General features: G+C 46.5%; 1 protein-coding gene across 1 annotated transcript in view; it reads right to left on the reverse strand.

Annotated features, from left to right (window-relative positions):
* Positions 1 to 3609: 3609 nt before the first annotated feature.
* The window catches only part of LOC308580729 (uncharacterized protein), a 34147-nt gene continuing 17686 nt past the window's right edge, over positions 3610 to 20070 (reverse strand). Inside the window, exons 2-11 of the mRNA XM_081182817.1 lie at positions 18464 to 18630; positions 16820 to 16893; positions 14833 to 14959; positions 13158 to 13271; positions 12640 to 12719; positions 10973 to 11099; positions 10280 to 10390; positions 9323 to 9583; positions 7626 to 8039; positions 3610 to 5281 (exon numbers count right to left, since the gene is read on the reverse strand). Coding sequence (XP_081038943.1) covers positions 4935 to 5281; positions 7626 to 8039; positions 9323 to 9583; positions 10280 to 10390; positions 10973 to 11099; positions 12640 to 12719; positions 13158 to 13271; positions 14833 to 14959; positions 16820 to 16843 — 1605 coding nt within the window. The 5' untranslated portion in view covers positions 16844 to 16893; positions 18464 to 18630 and the 3' untranslated portion in view covers positions 3610 to 4934. The remainder of the gene's footprint in view (positions 5282 to 7625; positions 8040 to 9322; positions 9584 to 10279; positions 10391 to 10972; positions 11100 to 12639; positions 12720 to 13157; positions 13272 to 14832; positions 14960 to 16819; positions 16894 to 18463; positions 18631 to 20070) is intronic.

Here is a 20070-nt window from a genome sequence, read left to right on the forward strand (position 1 = left end):
AGTTGGTTTCACTTTAGACTGAGAGACGCTGCAAAAGAAGCTGCGTGTGCTTTTAGCACGGAGAGATGCCGGAAAGTTCTGATGGATTTATGGCTTGTAAATAAACGCTTTTAGAGATAGCAACGAACTGTCTCCGGGCTTGATTTATCCCTCTATCTCACATGGACGGCAGGACTGCTGCGACTCTGTTTTCCTGCCCAGGTCAGCCCCAAGCAGAACTGCGCAGCGGAAGCGCTGACTGGACGGCAGGATTTAATGGCCAAAAAAACCATGTATCAAACCTCTTTATTCTATCCTTTTAAAAGCTAAAAAAAGTTGTGGTTTTAACCTAGTTAGACCGGACATTCCCAACCTTCAGCCCTCCAGATGTTTTGGACTACAATTCCCATTATCCCTGACCACTGGTCCTGCTAGCTAGGGATCATGGGAGTTGTAGGCCAAAACATCTGGAGGGCCACAGGTTGAGGATTCCTGAATTAGACCTTCACCTTTGCAATGTAATTCCAGCCTTGAACCAAAACAAAATGGCCAGAACATTTACATTCCTGTAAATTCTGGACGGATTTTGCTTGCAGATGGGTAAGACACAGGTTTGGCCTAGCAGATGAGAAATCTAAACTCTTTGCTACTTTAAGAAAAGTTCCCATGCATGTGGAGAGAGGAATAATATTGAGACATTTCGAACCTGGGCCCTGGCAGAGAAGACTGCCATTTTTTACAAGCCAATTTACTTTCAGGATTCTATGGGGAAGAAATTTTGCTTGCCAGGACTTGTGACTACAGAATAAAAACAGGTCCCTCTCAGTTCCAATTCGGAGAAGGCAATCTGTGCAGAGAAGCTAACTGTGAAGAAAACCAGCTGGAACTGAGAAGACAATTCCGAGAAGGCCAACAGAAAGAAACCAATTGGGGAAAAGGATTGCAGCCTGAAGGAGAGATTACAATCCAGAGAAGTATTAAAACAGCAGGAATCTCCAGAAGCTACACATGCTTGCACAGGCCTCACTTTCTTCCAATTTTTGCTTGTATGGGATCTCTAGGCCAGGTCTTTGGGATATGTGAATGCGAATTGCGGAATACCTTCCCAGGGTCAACTTCCACAAAGGAGAAGACACCTCGCTGTGTAAATATTTTGTCAGGTAATAAAGCTTTGAGCCTTCAGCTTTGTTCTGCATTTGCATTTCCTTGCAAAGATAATAAATTATTAATAATAATTATGTATTTATTTTTTTATACCCCGCCTATCTGGCTGGGTTTCCCCAGCCACTCTGGTCGGCTCCCAGCAGAACATTAAAAACACTATAAAAGATCAAACATTAAAAAGTTCCCTAAACAGGGCTGCCTCCAAATGTCTTCTAAAAGTCAGGTAGTTGTTTATTTCCTTGACATCTGCTGGGAGAGCGTTCCACAGGGTGGGTGCCACTACCGAGAAGGCCCTCTGCCTGGTTCCCTGCAACCTCACTTCTCGCAGGGAGGGAATTGCATGAGACACACTAGACAGGCCCCTCCATTATTTGGGGGAAATGAATAGGAATTCCTCATTTGGGAATCCTGTCTCTTCAGTCCCTTTGAAGAGCCACTGTTTTAGGCCAGGGTTCTCCTGAATATCTGCTGCTTGGAAGCTTAGCTGGAGGGAACACAGCTATTGCATTCATGTCGTACTTTGCAGAGGCATCTTGTTGGCCACTGTGATAAGAGGATGCAGATCCTGAGGTCGGATCCAGCAAGGCTCTTCTTACATTATCCATTTGGGACGGATGCTGACCCTTCCCACTGCCACTTCTCTGCTCTTTCCTTTTGGGCATTTTCTAGCTGCTCGCTCTAGATGAGCGACGGACATTGCGCAGCCTGCCAGCGATTTGTTAGGCGTTGCCTTTGAACTGGAAGATCTGGGATGGCTGACACACAGCTGCATTTTCCTTGCACTTGTTGCAATGAAATGAACAGCGAGCATCGTGCAGCATGCCATTCTGTTTTATTTCTAGAAGCATCAGCTAGCTTTGCATAATTTTGCGATGGACATTGCTTTCTCGGTGAGGAAGACGAGAAGGTGGGGAAAGGAGATAACACGACAGATAGATAGTTAAAGCTGGGGGGAAATATGGGAGAAACGTACACTGAAAATGTTGACTACAATAATAAAATTATTATAAATTACTTTTTTCTTTCTTTCTCTATAAGGCTCACTTTTCCCCTCCTTAAAAGTATGGGGAAATGTGTGTGTCTTATGGAGCGAATGCAGGCTGCACAGCTATCACAGAAGCCAGAACAAGAGGGATTGCTGCTTTCACTGCACAGTGATCCCTCTTGCTGTTCTGGCTTCTGAGATTCAGAATATATTTTTTCTTCTTTTCCTCCTCCAAAAACTAGGTGAGTCTTGTGGTCTGGTGCGTCTTATAGAGCGAAAAATACGGTAGTTTGGAGATGGTATTTAACACCAGTCAGATTAAATCAAATAAACAATGAATACTTGGTGTTATGTTGGAGGGGGTGTCAGGAAACAGGGAATTATGTTCACATGTGGTAAATATGTACAATGGGGGGGGGGCAAAGGGTGTTTAATGAGAGAACAGAAAGCACTGGGTTAAAGTTGACCAAAAGTCCAGAAGTAGCATCATTATAAATTAACGATGGAGTGGAAGGTTCGCAGGCTATGAAGGACTTGCTCATATATTTATTGACGGCTGCACGAATTATTACAGCTAGGAGGGGGCGGGCAGAATATAAAATGGAAAAATAGTATAAAGAGGTTTGGGATGTAGCTATTAATGATAAATTAACATGTGCCATTAAGGTAAGATGGGGAATATGCAGGAGAAATGATTTCGAGGAGATATGGAAGGTATTTGTAGAATTTGTATACTGTTAAAACGGAAAGGGGTCAAACCATCACAAGAGGTGTTGAAATTTTGGGAGGTGGGATAGTTACAATGGAATAGTCTCAGTGGTGGGGTGCACATGTTTATTCGTATCTATGATTATTACTTTGTAAAAAAAAAAAAGTTAAACAGGACTGTAAAAAAAAAAAAAAAAAGGAAGAGGAAGAGGAGAAAGGCCACGTTCTGGACTCACCTGTCAGATTTTCCTCTTCCTGTTTTGAGACATAGCCTGGCAGTCGACTGTGAAAGGGGGAAATTGCTCAAGGGGCTGCTACAGCTCAGCACTATTTCACACGTGGCACGCAACACGGAACACAGCAACGACACACGAAGGAGGGGTGGCTCACTTGTGGCCTCACAGAGGTTACTGGAATCCAATGGCCACCTGCCTCAGCCACAAGGGTCAAGGGCCAGCAAACATGGGAGCTGTTGTGCCACAGGTTACCCATGCTTGCTCAACATTAGGCAAACAGGAATTGGGGAGGGAGGAGAGAACAGGGCCTTCTCTGCAGTGGCTCCCCATTTGTGGGACACACTCCCCAGGGCGCTTCGCCTGGCGCCTTCATTATACACCTTTAGGCACCAGGCAAAAATGTTCCGCTTCAACCAGGCTTTGGGCTGATTCACATCCAATGCCCTTTTAAAATAGGGGGAAGGCTTTTGTTTCCATAGTGTGTTTTGTGTTTTGATGTTGTGATTTTATCCTGTGAACTACCCTGAGACCTGCGGGTACAGGGCGGTATACAAATTTAAAAAATAATAAAGATGAGTAACATTTCTTTTCCGAGATGGACGCTGATAGTGTTTTGCATGAACTCTATAACCCTGACAAACAGGGTTGGGTCATTATTAAGATCCTTGCACTGGGCATGGGGAGGGAACTGCAGTTTACCTCTGACATAGCTAAGACACGCAGCATCTTTAAGAAACTACAGTTCCCATGATTCTTTGGGGGAAGCTGAGTGAGGAATTCAATATGGCGCCGAGGAGATTGTCCCGCCACTGCAATCTTTTCAGCCAGCCAGATAAAACGAACTCCCCCCTTTCCCTGACACCACCAGGGCCTATTTCAGGACGTGTGGGGCAGCCTCAATGCACAGGCTTCTGCTAGTGGGACTAGTTAGCTGAATCCTGCCCCACATGCTTTGAAGGAACGGTGTGGATTTGACCTCAAGTCTCTTAAACCACTACACAGGGTTAAGCGTGGCCTCAGCAAAGCGCTGTTCAAGCAGCTCTCACTTCCTAAAATAGGGCTCCGTAAGGCCTTTGGTGTGAGGGGAGATGGGTGCCTCGCCCACCCTCAAAATTCAAAATGGGTGCCTTGTGGTCCAAAACAGTTGGTGAGCCTTCCTCTAAATCAGGGGTGTTATGTACTGAAGTTCTCACCCTGGGCCAGCAGGGGGATACTGTAGATAGTTTTCACTCAGGTTCACATATGCAAATAAAGGATTGAAAGTGACGTTCAGTGATTGGATAGTTACAGAAAATGGTTACTGTTGCGTTGTAGTGGAGCTCTATATAAGCAAGCTGGATGAACCCTTCAGTTCAGTTCTGGCCTGTGAATAAACAAGAGCTGTTTGAAGAATTGCTGTGTCGTCTGGTATGTTCACCCACAACTTAACAACTTAACTTTTTCAGCAGGGGGCCGGTCCACTGTCCCTTAGACCTTGTGGAGGGCCGGACTATATTTTGAGGGGGGGGGAGAAATGAACGAATTCCTATGCCCCACAAATAACCCCAAGATGCATTTTAAATAAAAGGGCACATTCTACTCATGTAAAAACACCAGGCAGGCCCCACAAATAACCCAGAGATGCATTTTAAATAAAAGGACACATTCTACTCATGGAAAAACATGCTGATTCCTGAACTGTCCATGGGCCGGATTGAGAAGGCGATGGGGCTGGATCCGGCCCCCGGGCCTTAGGTTGCCTACCCATGCTCTAAATAGACAGTCATTCGATACACACACGCAAAAGGCAGGGCGAAGGGCTCTCTCCTTTTCTGCCACACAGCTTCTGGCCAAAGACATCATTTCCCTGCCGCCATCTTGCCTCATCCAACGTGGGTCCTCCGATGCCGATCGAGGTTTCCTTTGAGAGTGAATTGCTTCCCGCACTCCGCACAGGAGTAGGGTTTCTCTCCCGTGTGAATCCGGTGGTGTTGATAGAGGGCTGTTTTGCTACCGAACATCTTCCCGCACTCAAAGCACTTGTGGGGCCTCTCTCCAGTGTGGCTGTTTTGGTGCGCCCCCAAGTCCCCTTTCTTCTTGAACCTCTTGCCGCAGTCGTAGCACTCGAAGGGCCTCTCGGTCGTGTGGCGTTTCTGGTGGCTCCCCAGGCTGGATTTCTTGCTAAAAACCTTCCCGCATTCCGGGCAGGCGAACATTTCCCTCAGCTCATCTGTTGGAACAAAGAGCAGAATGGCTGAGTCTGGAATAACCTTGTGAAGTGAAAGGATAAGAAAGAGGGATTTATATCTAGATGTTAGGATAGAGGTGATAAGGGAAACAGGAAGACACAATGAGAGATAAAGGAGGTGCTGTGGGATTGGTGGAAGTCAATGCTTGTTTTTCTTTTTAGTGTTTATATTATTAACTTGTAAGATATGGATTTGGGTTTTTTTGTTTTTTGAATGTTGGTTTTTGAGTTTTGTGTATTGTTATTTTTTGATATTTTTGTGTTGTTGTGTGGAAAATACTAACACACACACACACACACACACAGTGGTACCTCAGGTTAAGTACTTAATTTGTTCCGGAGGTCCGTTCTTAACCTGAAACTGTTCTTAACCTGAAGCACCACTTTAGCTAATGGGGCTTCCTGCTGCTGCCATGCCACTGGGGCACAATTTCTGTTCTCATCCTGAAGCAAAGCTCTTAACCTGAAGCACTATTTCTGGGTTGGCGGAGTCTGTAACCTGAAGCGTATGTAACCTGAAGAATGTGCATATATCTATATACTGTATATATATTCAATCATATATAATATGTATACACACACACTGACACTTGTGTCTCTCTGTATTTTTGTAAGGCAAATCATGCTACAGTTTGCATGGCCCCTGACAGGATCTCGTTATCTGTTATAATATCCCATTTTTAATATATATATCACGTCCATTCAGTTTCTCTCGTGTCTGTGTAGTTCAGCCTCCTCTCCTTTAGGGAACAGGCACACATTCAAAGTCCAGGGCGGGCAAGAATCGTAAGAGAAAAGGGAGGCCATTTTAAAATGTGAAACTCAGCGAGAAGCCTTAAAAATAGGATTTGGGTGTGAGGAATTAAAACCTATTGGAAGAACGGAAGCATTTTTCAGACTATAGTAATATGATGAATTTGCGAGCAGGATTTATTATAATAAATAAGAATGAGAGATTATTGTATTATGGTTACGATATAAAATAGGGGTGCCATACGTCCAGGATTTCCAAGATGAAAGTGACGTCTGGGGGGGAAAGCTCAAAAATTTTGGGGTCTTCCTAAATAAACAACCTTCAGGATGTCCTGGTTTTTACTTTTTGAAATATGGCCACCCATATTTAAAAACAGTGTGAAGCAATGAGACAGAATAATAAAAAAAAACCCACGGACAATGGGACAGGAAGCCACTAAAATAAAATAAACATTTATTACGTATTGGATTTTTTATGTGAAATTTGTGTGAATTCAATTAAAATTTTTTTAAAAAAGAATTAAAACCTGCTATTATTTTTGTGACTGGACAACAGAATGTCTATGCACACTTTTTTAATAACAAGAATGCAAAGCTGAAAAATGAATGAACGGCAGCTAAAATATTACAGTGGTACCTTGGGTGAAAACTTAATTTGTTCTGGAGGTCCGTTCTTAACCTGAAACCGTTCTTAACCTGAGGTACCACTTTAGCTAATGGGGCCTCCCGCTGCTGGCACGCAATTTCTGTTCTCATCCTGAAGCAAAGTTCTTAACCCGAGGTACTATTTCTGGGTTAGCGGAGTCTGTAACCTGAAGCATCTGTAACCTGAGGTACCACTGTATGTTCATTTTTACATGGTCTAGTCCTTCCCCTGCCCACCCCCCTAATATTCTTAATAGGGTCTCCTCCCCAGTCTTCAGAGAGTAGTTAGTGGGGAGCCAGGAAAAGGCTTCCACTCTGCAGTTTTAATCCGAAATCTTAGTGGCCGCCAGGACCACATAACACCGGTTCTGAGAGATCTGCATTGGCTCCCAGTACGTTTGCGAGCACGATTCAAAGTGTTGGTGCTGACCTTTAAAGCCCTAAACGGCCTCGGTCCTGTATACCTGAAGGAGCGTCTCCACCCCCATCATTCAGCCCGGACACTGAGGTCCAGCGCCGAGGGCCTTCTGGCGGTTCCCTCACTGCGAGAAGCAAAGTTACAGGGAACCAGGCAGAGGGCCTTCTCGGTAGTGGCGCCCTCCCTGTGGAACGCCCTCCCATCAGATGTCAAAGAGATAAATAATTATCTGACATTCAGAAGACATCTTAAGGCAGCCCTGTTCAGGGAAGTTTTTAATATGTAACGCTGTACTGTTTTTAACACTGATTGGGAGCCGCCCAGAGTGGCTCGGGAAACTCAGCCAGATGGGCGGAGTATAAATAATAAATTATTATTATTATTATTATTATTATTATTATTATTATTATTATTATTATTATTATTATACCACTGTACTGGAGTGACCTTTTGGGGGCTTCTTATGGCCTTGCCACCTGGAGAAGATCCCCCTGGCGCTGCCCCGCTCACCTGGGTGCTGATTCCGGTGTCGGACCATGTCTCCCCTCTCGCAGAAGGCCTTGCCGCACACGGGGCAATCATAGGGCTTCTCCCTCATGTGCTTCAGGTAGCGCCCCTTCCTGCTGAACTGCTTCCCGCAGTCGGCGCACTGGAAGGGCTTGGCTTCTTTGTGGAGGATTTCGTGCCTGGTGAGGTTGGAGCGGATGTTGAAGCGCTTCCCGCACTCGAGGCAGGGGAAGGGCCTGTCCTGCCGGTGGGTCCTCTGGTGCCTCACCAGGCTCCCGTTGTCGTAGAAGCTTTTCTCGCACTCGGGGCACTGGAAGGGCCTCTCTCCCACGTGGACCCTCTGGTGCCTCTCGAGGCCTCCTTTGCTGAGGAAGCTCATCTCGCACTCGAGGCACAGGTAGCGCTTCCTCATGTCACCTGCGAAGGGACCAAACAGGCAAGGAGTGACCCCTCTGGAAATGATGGTGGCAGGACTAATGCCACCAAGCATTTGATGCTTGGCAGGGACAAAGTTAAAAAGGACGGGTCCAGAGATTTTTTTGAAGCCTGGGAGTTTGAGGTCGCTGAGTTCCATAACAATGAGAATCGAAAGATGTCTGTGTGGTTTGCGGGATAAATGGAATGCTGTGTCTGCAAAGGACTGGTGCATGCTCTGGTTATCTCCTGCTTGGACTACTGCAATGCGCTCTACGTGGGGCTACCTTTGAAGGTGACCCGGAAACTACAACTAATCCAAAATGCGGCAGCTAGACCGGTGACTGGGAGCGCCGCCGAGACCATATGACACCGGTCTTGAAAGACCTACATTGGCTCCCAGTACGTTTCCAAGCACAATTCAAAGTGTTGGTGCTGACCTTTAAACCCTAAACGACCTCAGCCCAGTATACCTGAAGGAACGTCTCCACCTCCATCATCCATCCTGGACACTGAGGTCCAGCTCTGAGTGCCTTCTGGTGGTTCCTTCACTGCGAGAAGTGAGGTTACAGGGAACCAGGCAGAGGGCCTTCTCGGTAGTGGCGCCTGCCCTGTGGAAGGCCCTCCCATCAGATGCCAAGGAAAAAAACAACTATCTGACTTTTAGAAGACATCTGAAGGCAGCCCTGTTGAGGGAAGTTTTTAATGTTTGATGTTTTATCGTGTTTTTAATATACTGTTGGGAGCTGCCCAGAGTGGCTGGGGAAACCCAGCCAGATGGGCGGGGTATAAATAATAAATTATTATTATTATTATTACTACTACTACTACTACTACTACTACTACTACTACTACTATTACTAAAACCAGTGATAAACAGTGGGAGAGACGGGTTGTGACATACGCATTATTGATTTATAACTAAAAGTTTAAGTGGGCCGACAAAGCGAACAGCACCTCTTCTTGATATTTGGGCATGTACTATCATTAAGCAAAAGTCTAGCAAGAATTGGTTAAGAGTAGCCGAAAGAAAATGAAGAGGAGAAAAATAGAAGAAGAAAAATGCTAAAATTAGTATTGCCTTTATCCTCTTTTCAGAACATGGGAACAAAACTTATTTGCTCAGGCCGTTTAGTTTAGGTTTTCCTTTTATGGTAGATTTTTATTGCCCGCTGCAGTTTGTTTCTATCTTGTTTTTTTTTAAAAAAACGGTGCTTTAGTTGTTGCAGAACAGTGCGCGAATAAATAAGTGACACCCCAAAGCATGGTGACCACAATTCCCTTACCAAGATGGGTTTTCTGATGCTGAATAAGTGCGTCTCTTTCCGTGAACCTTTTTCTGCATTTGTGGCACTCGTGGGGCTTTTTGCCAGTGTGGATCCTCCGATGTTTGACGAGGCCTCCTTTGTCGCGAAACCCTTTCCCGCACTCGAGGCATTTGTAAGGTCTCTCCCCCGTGTGGGATCTCTGGTGCCTCACGAGGCTCGCGAGCACCGTAAAACTGTTCCCACAATCTGGGCAAAAGTGCCTTTTTTTCTTGTCGCCTGCTGGGAGGGAGACAGAGAGAGCGCTCATGTAAACAAAGGAATACGCCAGAGACATTTTAGGAGCTGAGAACATGAGGGAGTAATAACAGAACACAAACCTAAACAAATTAGAAAGAGCTGAGAGGAAATTAAAATGTTTGAAAAAACATGAGGCAGAGTCCTCTCCAGGAACAAGTGGGGAGCACTGAGGAAGAATTTTTTTTCATTTTCTGTTGCATGAGCTTTTTCAACTGTTCTTACATGTTCTTTCTATGCTGATTTCAAATCTGAAATCGATTTTCGTGTACATGCTATAGTTATCTTTCAATTTCCGGCTTTTGCCGATACGTCATATTTACACTGGGGATAAGTGGACACTGACACGTTGATCTACCCTAACCACATGGTAATTATTGTTTTGCAAACTTAATTTTTCTTTATTTTTATAGTTTTGTAACCTAAATATTTGTATTTTTCAGATCGGACCATGGCTTCTTCAAGTAGACAAAAATGTGTAAACAAGCCTGGTGCATGAATTGCAAAAAAAAACCTAGAGCTTACAGAACAAAACCAACTTCAGATATGAAATCAGCACGCCTAAATTAAGTTAGAACAACTGCAGGTGTCAATGCAACAAAATTTTTGTTTCCCAAAGTTATGTTTAAATGCTCTTCAACTCAAAACAAGCAAACAAATCTCACATCCTTCCTCTCTCACCAGAGCTGTAGTCCAAGGCCTTCCTTTCCTCCAGGGCCTGTGGATCTGGCACCCAAGGTTCTTCCTCTTCTTCTAAGCTGGAGATCAGGGAGGGTTTGAGGACAGGAGACCCTGTTTGGAGAGAAAAAGGCTAAGAGCATCAAAGAGTGGCCCAGAGTGGCTGGGGAAACTCAGCCAGATGGGCGGGGTATAAATAATAAATTATTATTATTATAAAGAGGAATCAGACAATCATTTCTTGGTCTCAACTAGGGCCAGGGCCTTTTCAGTACTGGCCCCGACTTGGTGGAACGCCCTGTCACAAGAGACTAGGGCCCTGCGGGACTTGACATCTTTCCACAGGGCCTGCAAGACAGAGCTGTTCCACCAGGCCTTTGGCCAGGGCACAGCCTGACCCTTATGTTTCCATCCCCTCATGGTTTTGATCTATGGGCTACTTTTAAAATGAGGCTGCATTTTAGAGTCTCAGCCTGCATAGCAGATGGAGCTGGTAAACAGCTGCCCTGGACACAGATTTGACCTGTGCCTCCATGGACAGCTGTGAGTCCAAAATGACTCCCAGGCTGCGCACCTGGTCCTTCAGGGGCACAGTTACCCCATTCAGGACCAGGGAGTCCTCCACACCCGCCCGCCTCCTGTCCCCCCAAAACAGTACTTCTGTCTTGTTAGGATTCAACCTGACAAGGTACTTACCCAGCAAAGATGTATTTTCGTAGTTCTCAAGCATGACATCCCTGTACAAGCTTCTTTGAGCCAGATCCAGCAAGGCCCACTCCTGCTCTGAAAAGTACACAGCCACATCCTCAAAGGTCACTGGTCTCTGCAACAATGACGACAACAACAGGTCTGCAAACTAAAGATCTTCACTTCCCCAGATACCATCCCAAAGAGGCTTCTACCCCAAATCACACACAATAGTGACATATCTGCTTCGAAATGTGGTTTTGCTCTGATCTGAGATTCAGTGGAGGCACTAAACTCAGTCTGTCCTCAGCTAGCTTGTGTCTGTCTGGGTTCAATCCCTGGCACCCCAGGCAAAAAAAAGGGTAAAGGACCCCTGGACGGTTAAGTCCAGTCAAAGGTGACTATGGGGTTGCGGCGCTCATCTCGCTTTCAGGCCCAGGGAGCCGGCGTTTGTCCTCAGACAGCTTTCCAGGTCATGTGGCCAGCAGGACTAATCTGCTTCTGGTGCAACGGGACACCGTAACAGAAGCCAGAGCGCACGGTAACGCTGTTTACCTCCCCACCACAGCAGTACCTATTTATCTACTTGCGCTGGTGTGGTTTGAACTGCTGCAGCTGGGACAGAGCAACGGGAGCTCACTCTGCCGCGGGGATTCAAACCAACCTTCTGATCAGCAAGCCCAAGAGGCTCAGTAGTTTAGACCACAGTGCCACCCACTTCCCGAAACCTTGGAGAGCTTCTGCCAGTCATCGCAGGCTCTGTAGGCAATACAGTGGTACCTCGGTTTAGGAACTTAATTCGTTCTGGAGGTCTGTTCTTAACCTGAAACTGTTCTTAACCTGAGGTACCACTTTAGCTAGTGGGGCCTCCCACTGCTGCCATACCGGAGCGCGATTTCTGTTCTCATCCTGAAGCAAAGTTCTTAACCTGAGGTAATATTTCTGGGTTAGCGGAGTCTGTAACCTGAAGTGTATGTAACCCGAGGTACAAGTTTGTATGCCTCCCCTCTCCCACAGCCACATAGCGGGACTCTCTGATGGCCAAGAGAAAACAAGTGGCCCAACAGAGATCTGAAATGCTGGTCTCCTTGGCCCAGTGGGGATTTCAATCCACTACACCAGTGTTTCCCAACCTTTTTTGGGCAAAGGCACACTTGTTTGATGAAAAAAATCTCGAGGCACACCACCATTACAGCCCCGTGACGTCAGCGCGCAGCGTCACGCCGGGAGGGACGCACGAAAGTGTAAGTTTCATTTTTTCCCCTCCCCCTTGCCGGGGAACCTCCAAGCTTTGGGGGTGGGGGGGGAGGAGGCAGCAAAGCGAGGCAGGAAGGAGAGCGCGGCTTGGCTGGGTGAGCTTTGGCAGGGGCAGGGAATGAGAGCCGCGAGGCAGGCGCTGCGGACGGAGGCGCTGCCCGCCGAGCTCGCAGGCAGCCAGGCAGGCAGACGACGAGAGCCCCGCGCTGGGCGGCCTCTCCTCGCCGTCGTCGCCCCACCTCTCGCCGCCCGACTCGCCCGCCTCCCTCCAGGCAACATCTCACGGCACACCAGGCAACATCTCGCGGCACACTAGTGTGCCGCGGAACAGTGGTTGGGAAACACTGCACTACACTGGCTTCTCAATGTGGGCGAATGACAGATTTCTGCTGCTGGGCTCTGCAATCAGAGTTTCCTACCTGCCCAGGGTCCGCCTCAGTTGTATCCCTTCCGCCAGGAGCGGATGCCCCAGCACAAAGAGAGTACAGACTTCTTGCACCTGAAGGCACAAAAAATGCAGAGAACAATTCCATTTCCATTTCAGAATTTTGATGCTCCGTTCAAACCAAGCCTCAGAAAGTGAGCGAATTCTGCAGAAAGGAATTCTTCTCCTTCAGCAAATACCACATGCAGAAGAAAATGCATGCAGGGGGGGCAACAGGCACACAGAGGTAGCACCATTTTGATTACATTGATTATCATCACCCTTGTGAGCTAAACCGTGGTTCTCAAGTCAACGAAATATAATCTCAAGGGGGCTTATGTGAGGGCAACTTTGTGGCACCACCCCACCATGCTGGCAACTTCCTGCCCGAGTGGGATCTTCCCTCCTGAACAGAGATGATGGGAGTTGTAGTGCAACAAAAATCTGGGGATTTTTGCGTCGTGCACACTCCCAAACACCTTATTTGAAAGCTGGCTTCGTCTAATTTCGCACCTGGTCCAGAGTCCAGAGTCTTCCCTCCATCCCCCTCACAGCGGATCGGAATCCAGGGCTCTTCCTCTTCTTCCAGCCGAGAGATCAGGTCGGGTTTGAGAACTGGAGACCCCACTTGGGTAAGGATGTGAACATTATTATTACTGTTCCGGTTGCTATTCAATACTCAATATACTACCTAACATCAAAAACTGGCTTCCAAGAGCTTTACGAAGTACAAAGGCCAGTTGCACATATGAACATCCGTAACTGAAACACGCAATAAAAGAAAGGCCATGAAAACAGCACAGCAATCAGAGGCGGTGAAGACAGGTTGATTGTTCCACTACTTTTGGAAGTGTAGCTTTGGGAAGGAGATAAAGGTAAAGGGACCCCTGACCAATAGGTCCAGTCGTGACCGGCTCTGGGGTTGCGGCGCTCATCTCGCTTTATTGGCCGAGGGAGCCGGCGTACAGCTTCTGGGTCATGTGGCCAGCATGACTAAGCCGCTTCTGGCAAACCAGAGCAGCGCACAGAAATGCCGTTTACCTTCCTGCCAGAGTGGTACCTATTTATCTACTTGCACTTTGACGTGCTTTCAAAGTGCTAGGTTGGCAGGAGCTGGGACCGAGCAACGGGAGCTCACCCCGTTGCAGGGATTCGAACCGCCGACCTTCTGATCGGCAAGTCCTAGGCTCTGTGGTTTAACCCACAGTGCCACCTGTGGGCCTCCAAACTCTTGACACCCTTATTTGTTTGTTTGTTTGTTTGTTTATTATGATGAATTTATATACAGTCATACCTTGGGTTACAGATGCTTCAGGTTGTGCGTTTTCGGGATACGGACATGCCGAAACCCGGAAGTACCGGAATGGATTACTTCCGGGTTTTGGCACTCGCGCATGCGCAGAAGCACTAAATTGCACTTTGCGCATGCACAGACGTGGTGTTGCGGGTTGCGGACACTGCGGGTTGCGAACGTGCCTCCCACACGGATCACATTCGCAACCCGAGCGTCCACTGTACCGCCCGATACCTGGAGGTCTCAGGGCGGTTGACAGAAAAGATCACAATATATAAAATAAAAATGAAAAATAACCCAATAATACCCACACACCGCAAAAAAGAGCCACATTTTAAAAGGGTATAGGATGTCTATCAGGTCAACCAAAGGCCTGGTTAAAAAGAAACATTTTTGCCTGGCGCGCAAAGGTGCATAATGAAGGTGCAAACCTTGAGAAACAGCAGCTCCCGGTATCCTTTGGGGGAAGCCAGGACTGCTTAAAATGTTATCATAGGGCTTTAGATGTATAGAATCATAAAATCACCCCCAAGGGTCATCTAGTCCAACCCCCTGCAATGTATGTTGTGAATGTGGCCTAAATAGGCCTTTGGCCTGATCTAGCAAGTCTTCTTCAGGTATTCTGATACCTGGCAAATGCCCTCAACTGATTTTCCAGAACAGCCTTATTATTATTATTATTATTTATTAAATGTGCATGCCGTCATTCATCCGCAGAGCTCAGGGCAGTTCGCAACATAAAAATGCAACATAAGAGCACAAAATACCTCTTAAAAACAAGAGCAGACAAAGAAACCAATAGCCCCGCTTCCCCTCCCACACATTTAAAAGGGGTGTAAGATGGCTGGTTAAGAACATACTTGTCCCAACAAAATGATGAGAAATAGTACCTACTCAGGAAAGCCACATGGCTGTAATTCTCCCCCATGACGTCGCTGTACAAAGATTTTTGATGCGAATGCAGAAGATCCCACTGACCCTTTGTGAAATAGACAGCAACGTCTTCAAAGCTCACAAGCATCTGAAAGGGGGGGAAAATGACTACAAGAAGGAAATGCAAAAGAGACAGGCTGATTTCACCAATGCAGTGGTACCTCAGGTTACAGACGCTTGAGGTTACTGACGCTTCAGGTTACAGACTCCGCTAACCCGGAGGTAGTACCTCGGGTTAAGAACTTTACCTCAGGATGAGAACAGAAATTGTGCGGCGGCAGCGGGAGGCCCCATTAGCTAAAGTGGTACCTCAGGTTAAGAACAGTTTCAGGTTAAGATGGGACCTCCGGAACGAATTAAGTTCTTAACCCGAGGTACCACTGTATAAAGAAAAATGGTTGCAACGTGTGCCATGTTTACTTCCCAGGTTGAAGAGGGCACACAAAGCTCATGTTGTTGTTTAGTCGTTTATGGATGGAGGCTCGCAACATTATACAGGAGGCAGCAACGAAAACACAAAGCTCATAGCTTTTCTAATAAATAACAACAAGGACTCCAATATCTTCAGGAATGCCTCCCCCAATAGGAACCTACGCATATCTTTTTTGGACGGATCTTCTCCAGATCCCCTGTCTAAGGAAGGTGCAGACATGGCAGAGGGCCTTTTCAGTGGTGGCTCCCCCTCTGTGCAATGTTCTCCCCAGCAAGATCCACCTGGTGACTTTACTGACATGTTTTCAGTACCAGGAAAAGGCTTACTTCCCTCCACCCCAGCCTTTTGATAGACTGAGGTGATAGTAATTTGCTATTCCTATTGTGACTGTCACCAGAGTTGTACTGATAGTATAACCAGTGTTAAAATATATAAGCTAATCAACAAATGGCGCCTTCAACAAAATGCCTAGGCATCGTCCCTGCCCCCCACGGTGGGGTTTATTGTTGTTGTTCATTTAATTTCTATACAGTCGTACCTTGGAAGTTGAACAGAATCCGTTCCAGAAGTCCGTTCGACTTCCAAAACATTTGGAAACCAAATTGCGGCTTCTGATTGGCTGCAGGAAACTCCTGCAGCCAATTGGAAGCCGCAGAAGCCCCATTGGACATTTCGGCTCCAAAAGAACATTTGCAAACCGGAACAATCCCTTCCAGGTTTGCGGCATTCGGGAGCCAAAAAGTCCGAGTTCCAGGGCGTTCAACAACCAAGGTACAACTGGTACAGCTTTATATTTTAAAGAAAAAAACTAAAAGCAGTTTACAACACGTTAGAACATCAAATGAAACAATCCAGAAGAAAACAAATTCAAGCTTCAAGGAAAATATTTCAGATCCTTCTCTGAGTGACATTTTGCTTTCCCGGTATTTACCTACCCAGTTTACAGAGCTGCCCCATAGTGGAAGTACTCACGCCAGTCGCAAAACGCGCCTGGGGAATTTCAAACCCTGGGCATAATGTATTAATGTTTTCAATTGTGTTCTGAGTTCTTTGGAGACCTTTGGGTAGCAGGTAAAAAAGGTAAAGAAGCCCTGGACGGTTACAACCAGTGAAAGGCGACTATGGGGTTGTGGTGCTCATCTCGCTTTCAGGCCAAGGGAGCTGGTGTTTGTCCAGAGAAAGCATTCTGGGTCACATGGCCAGCAGGACTAAACCGCTTCTGGTGCAACAGGACACCGTGACAGAAACCAGGGCGCATAGAAATGGCGTTTACCTTCCCGCCACAGCAGTACCTATCTACTTGCACTGGCGTGCTTTCAAATTCCTAGGTTGGCAGGAGCTGGGACCGAGCAACGGGAGCTCACCCCGTAACAGGGATTCGAACTGCTGACCTTCCGATCGGCAAGCCCAAGAGGCTCAGTGGATTAACAATAGTAATAGGCTGGCAAGAGCTGGAGAAAAAAAGAGCATTTCTCTGAGCTCACACTTCCCTGGCACCTTCATCCTCCTGCATACCTGAGCCAGGTGTGTTACTGACATCTCTGTTCCTTCAGGATGAAAGGGCCATCAGAGCTGAAACGTGCCACAGCCTGTGAGGACAAAGTGGAAAGGAGATGGTTTCAGGAATGGGGATCACATCTTGCCTCAAAATGTGCTTGAAATCTTCTAGTTCAGGGTTGGGGAGCCTGTGGTCCCCACCCCAGATGTTGCTGAGCTCCAGATCCCACCAACTCCATCTGCCATCATTCGGCCAACGGTCAGGTAAGATGGGAGTTGTAGTCCAGGCAACATATAGCAAGCCAAAAGTCTCCCAGCCAGGCTCTGAGTGGGACAACGGAACAATCACAATCCTGCCCATGCTTGCTTGGAAGTAAATCCCACTGAATTTAGCGGGGCTAACACCCACGTTAAGTGTGCATAAGATTACTATTGTCCTTATTTATTTGGCTTACATACAGGACCATATATCACCGGTCCTGAAAGACCTACATTGGCTCCCAGTATGTTTCCGAGCACAATTCAAAGTGTTAGTGCTGACCTTTAAAGCCCTAAACGGCCTCGGTCTAGTATACCTGAAGGAGCGTCTCCACCTCCATCGTTCAGCCCAGACACTGAGGTCCAGCACCAAAGGCCTTCTGGCGGTTCCCTCACTGCAAAAAGCCAAACTACAGGGAACCAGGCAGAGGGCCTTCTCGGTAGTGGCGCCCGCCCTGTGGAACACCCTCCCATCAGATGTCAAAGAAATAAACAACTATCTGACATTTAGAACACATGTGAAGGCGAAGTTCAGTGAAGTTTTTAACGTGTAGCATTTTAATGTGTTTTTAATCTTTGTTGGAAGCCGCCCAGAGTGGTTGGGGAAGGCCAGCCAGAATGGTGGGGTACAAATAATAAATTATTATTATTATTATTATTATTATTATTATTATTATTATTATTATTATTATCATCATTTATCAAAAGACCCCCAGGGCATTGTACAACATTAAGAGCACATTCCGAGAGGTTGGTATAAGAAGATATTGATTTTGGTCAGTGGAGAGGTTATGTTAAGTAATATGCTTGAATGTTGAACGTTTATCCTGAGACGATGGATAAAACAAACACCGTTAGCTGTACTGCTGGATAAGTGTTTAAGGGTTATTGTATTTGTTGAAAAACCAATAAAAATTTGATTTAAGAAAAGGCGGGGGGGGGACACACGTTTTATGGAACATCAGTAATAAAAACGTAATGAAAAGCATACTAACGGACAGCATAATATTGGGAGATTGGGGACAGACAAAAGAAGGTGGAATTTGCACGCGTGGAATTTGCTCCGTACAAGAGGTAGAATCCTAGAATTGTAGGGCTGAAAGGGTCATCTAGTCCAACCCCACCCCCAAAAAATGCAAGAACGGCTTTAAAAGAGGGCAAAGGCTGTGCCAATGGCTATTTATTCCCTTAGAAACGAGTATTTGGGGACCGCGCGTGGAGGGGCTTGCCGTTGGGGCATCTGGTTGGCAGCTGGCCTGATCCTGATCTTCGGATGCTCTTAGCCCGAACAATGCCTCGCCTCCCTCCGGCCCCACGAATCCAATCTGCACCCGCTTCCTTTCTCCCACCCGGAATTGCACCTTTCACCCACGGGCTTTCCAGTTTATTTATTTTTAAACTCACCGGCTTTCTCCCCCAAGGAACAAAGCACCGCCCCAAGGCCTGGGAAATTCCATCAATTATTTCCCACGGTGGGCGGAGCAGGAAGCGACATCCGCCATCGATCTCCTCGCCATCCAGCCGAGCTAGGAAAGGACTCGCTTGGCTTTTAACCCTTAACGCAACAGGAGCTGGGTAACAAAGCAACGCATTTGTCATACAGTATATTGTGTTTGCCACTGCTCCAGGTTCTCTGTAACTGCTTGAATCCCTTTTAAAATGTCGCTTCTCTTTATCCAACAGCTCTCATTCTTGTCTAGAATTAAAATGTTGAATCTTGGTAGCATTAAGATAAATTCAACAGTGTAAATAAGTTGTGATGGATGTAATAATGGAATGCTGAATGGTTTAGTTTATGTAAAGTATGCAGGGATTTTATGTTATGCAAAATGAACCATGGAAAGAGAAGAAGGAAAGTCACTGATATTTTAATGATGCTTAAATGAGTATTCTAAATTGTAAAACAGAAATATATATATACAGAGAGAGAGAGAGAATATTAAAATTTTGAAATCTTTCCATTTTTCAAATTCCCTGTACCACTTGGGTTATATTTACATAGCACCCTATAACACGGGGTCTTTGCTTTTGAGACTGCTATACCTACACATGCAGCAAGGGTCCAGGTGTTAAGATTAGTAGATGTGCTTTTATTGCGCTGCTCTAGGAGTCCTGCATTAGAGGCAGCCTTTGTAGGCGGGGTGTGCAAACTGCTGGGAAACCCGTCTGGCATTGGAAGGCCTTTTTCAAGCCTGGTTGTTGCCACACAGCTGGGAAGGGAAGGGTTAACCCTTTTCTGTGTGCTGTGACCCCCCCACATACACCCCTCAAAATCCTTCCTGCTACCTAAGCTTCCCATTAGTTTAGACTTGTTCTATAGAGAATGCAATCATTCAAACTTCCATTTGACTTAAATAACCAGCCCATGAGTTTGCTTTCTTCCTCTTCCCTCCCTGCCCCCTTTCCTTTTGTGTTTTGACCTTAAGATTGTAAACCTGCGGGCAAGGAATGTCCTTGTTTTATTTTCTGGGCATGTAAGCCAGGTAAAGGACCCCTGACGGTTAGGTCCAGTCGCTAACGACTCTGGGGTTGTGGCATTCATCTCGCTTTACTGGCTGAGGGAGCCGACGTTTGTCCATAGACAGTTTTTCCAGGTCATGTGGCCAGCATGACTAAGCCACTTCTGGCGAAACCAGAGCAGTGCACGGAAACGCCGTTTGCCTTCCCGCTGGAGCGGTACCTATTTATCTACTTGCACTTTGAGGTGCTTTCAAACTGCTAGGTGGACAGGAGCTGGGACTGAACAACGGGAGCTCACTCCATCGCGGGGATTCGAACCACCAACCTTCTGATCAGCAAGCCCAAGAGGCTCAGTGGTTTAGATAACAGCGCCATCAGAGCTTTCCAAACTTTTTGTGTTGGTGACACACTTTTTGGAGAGTAATCAGTAATTCAGTTTTATTAGCAAACTGGAGGTTAAACTAACCCCTTATAAGAGCATTCGCACGACGCACCTGCACACGACAGCCGACACACTAACATGTTGCAACACAGAGTTTTCAAAGCTCTGT

The sequence above is a fragment of the Podarcis bocagei genome, assembly GCF_964188305.1.
Source record: "Podarcis bocagei genome assembly, chromosome: 2".
In the NCBI taxonomy this organism is placed as follows: domain Eukaryota; kingdom Metazoa; phylum Chordata; class Lepidosauria; order Squamata; family Lacertidae; genus Podarcis; species Podarcis bocagei.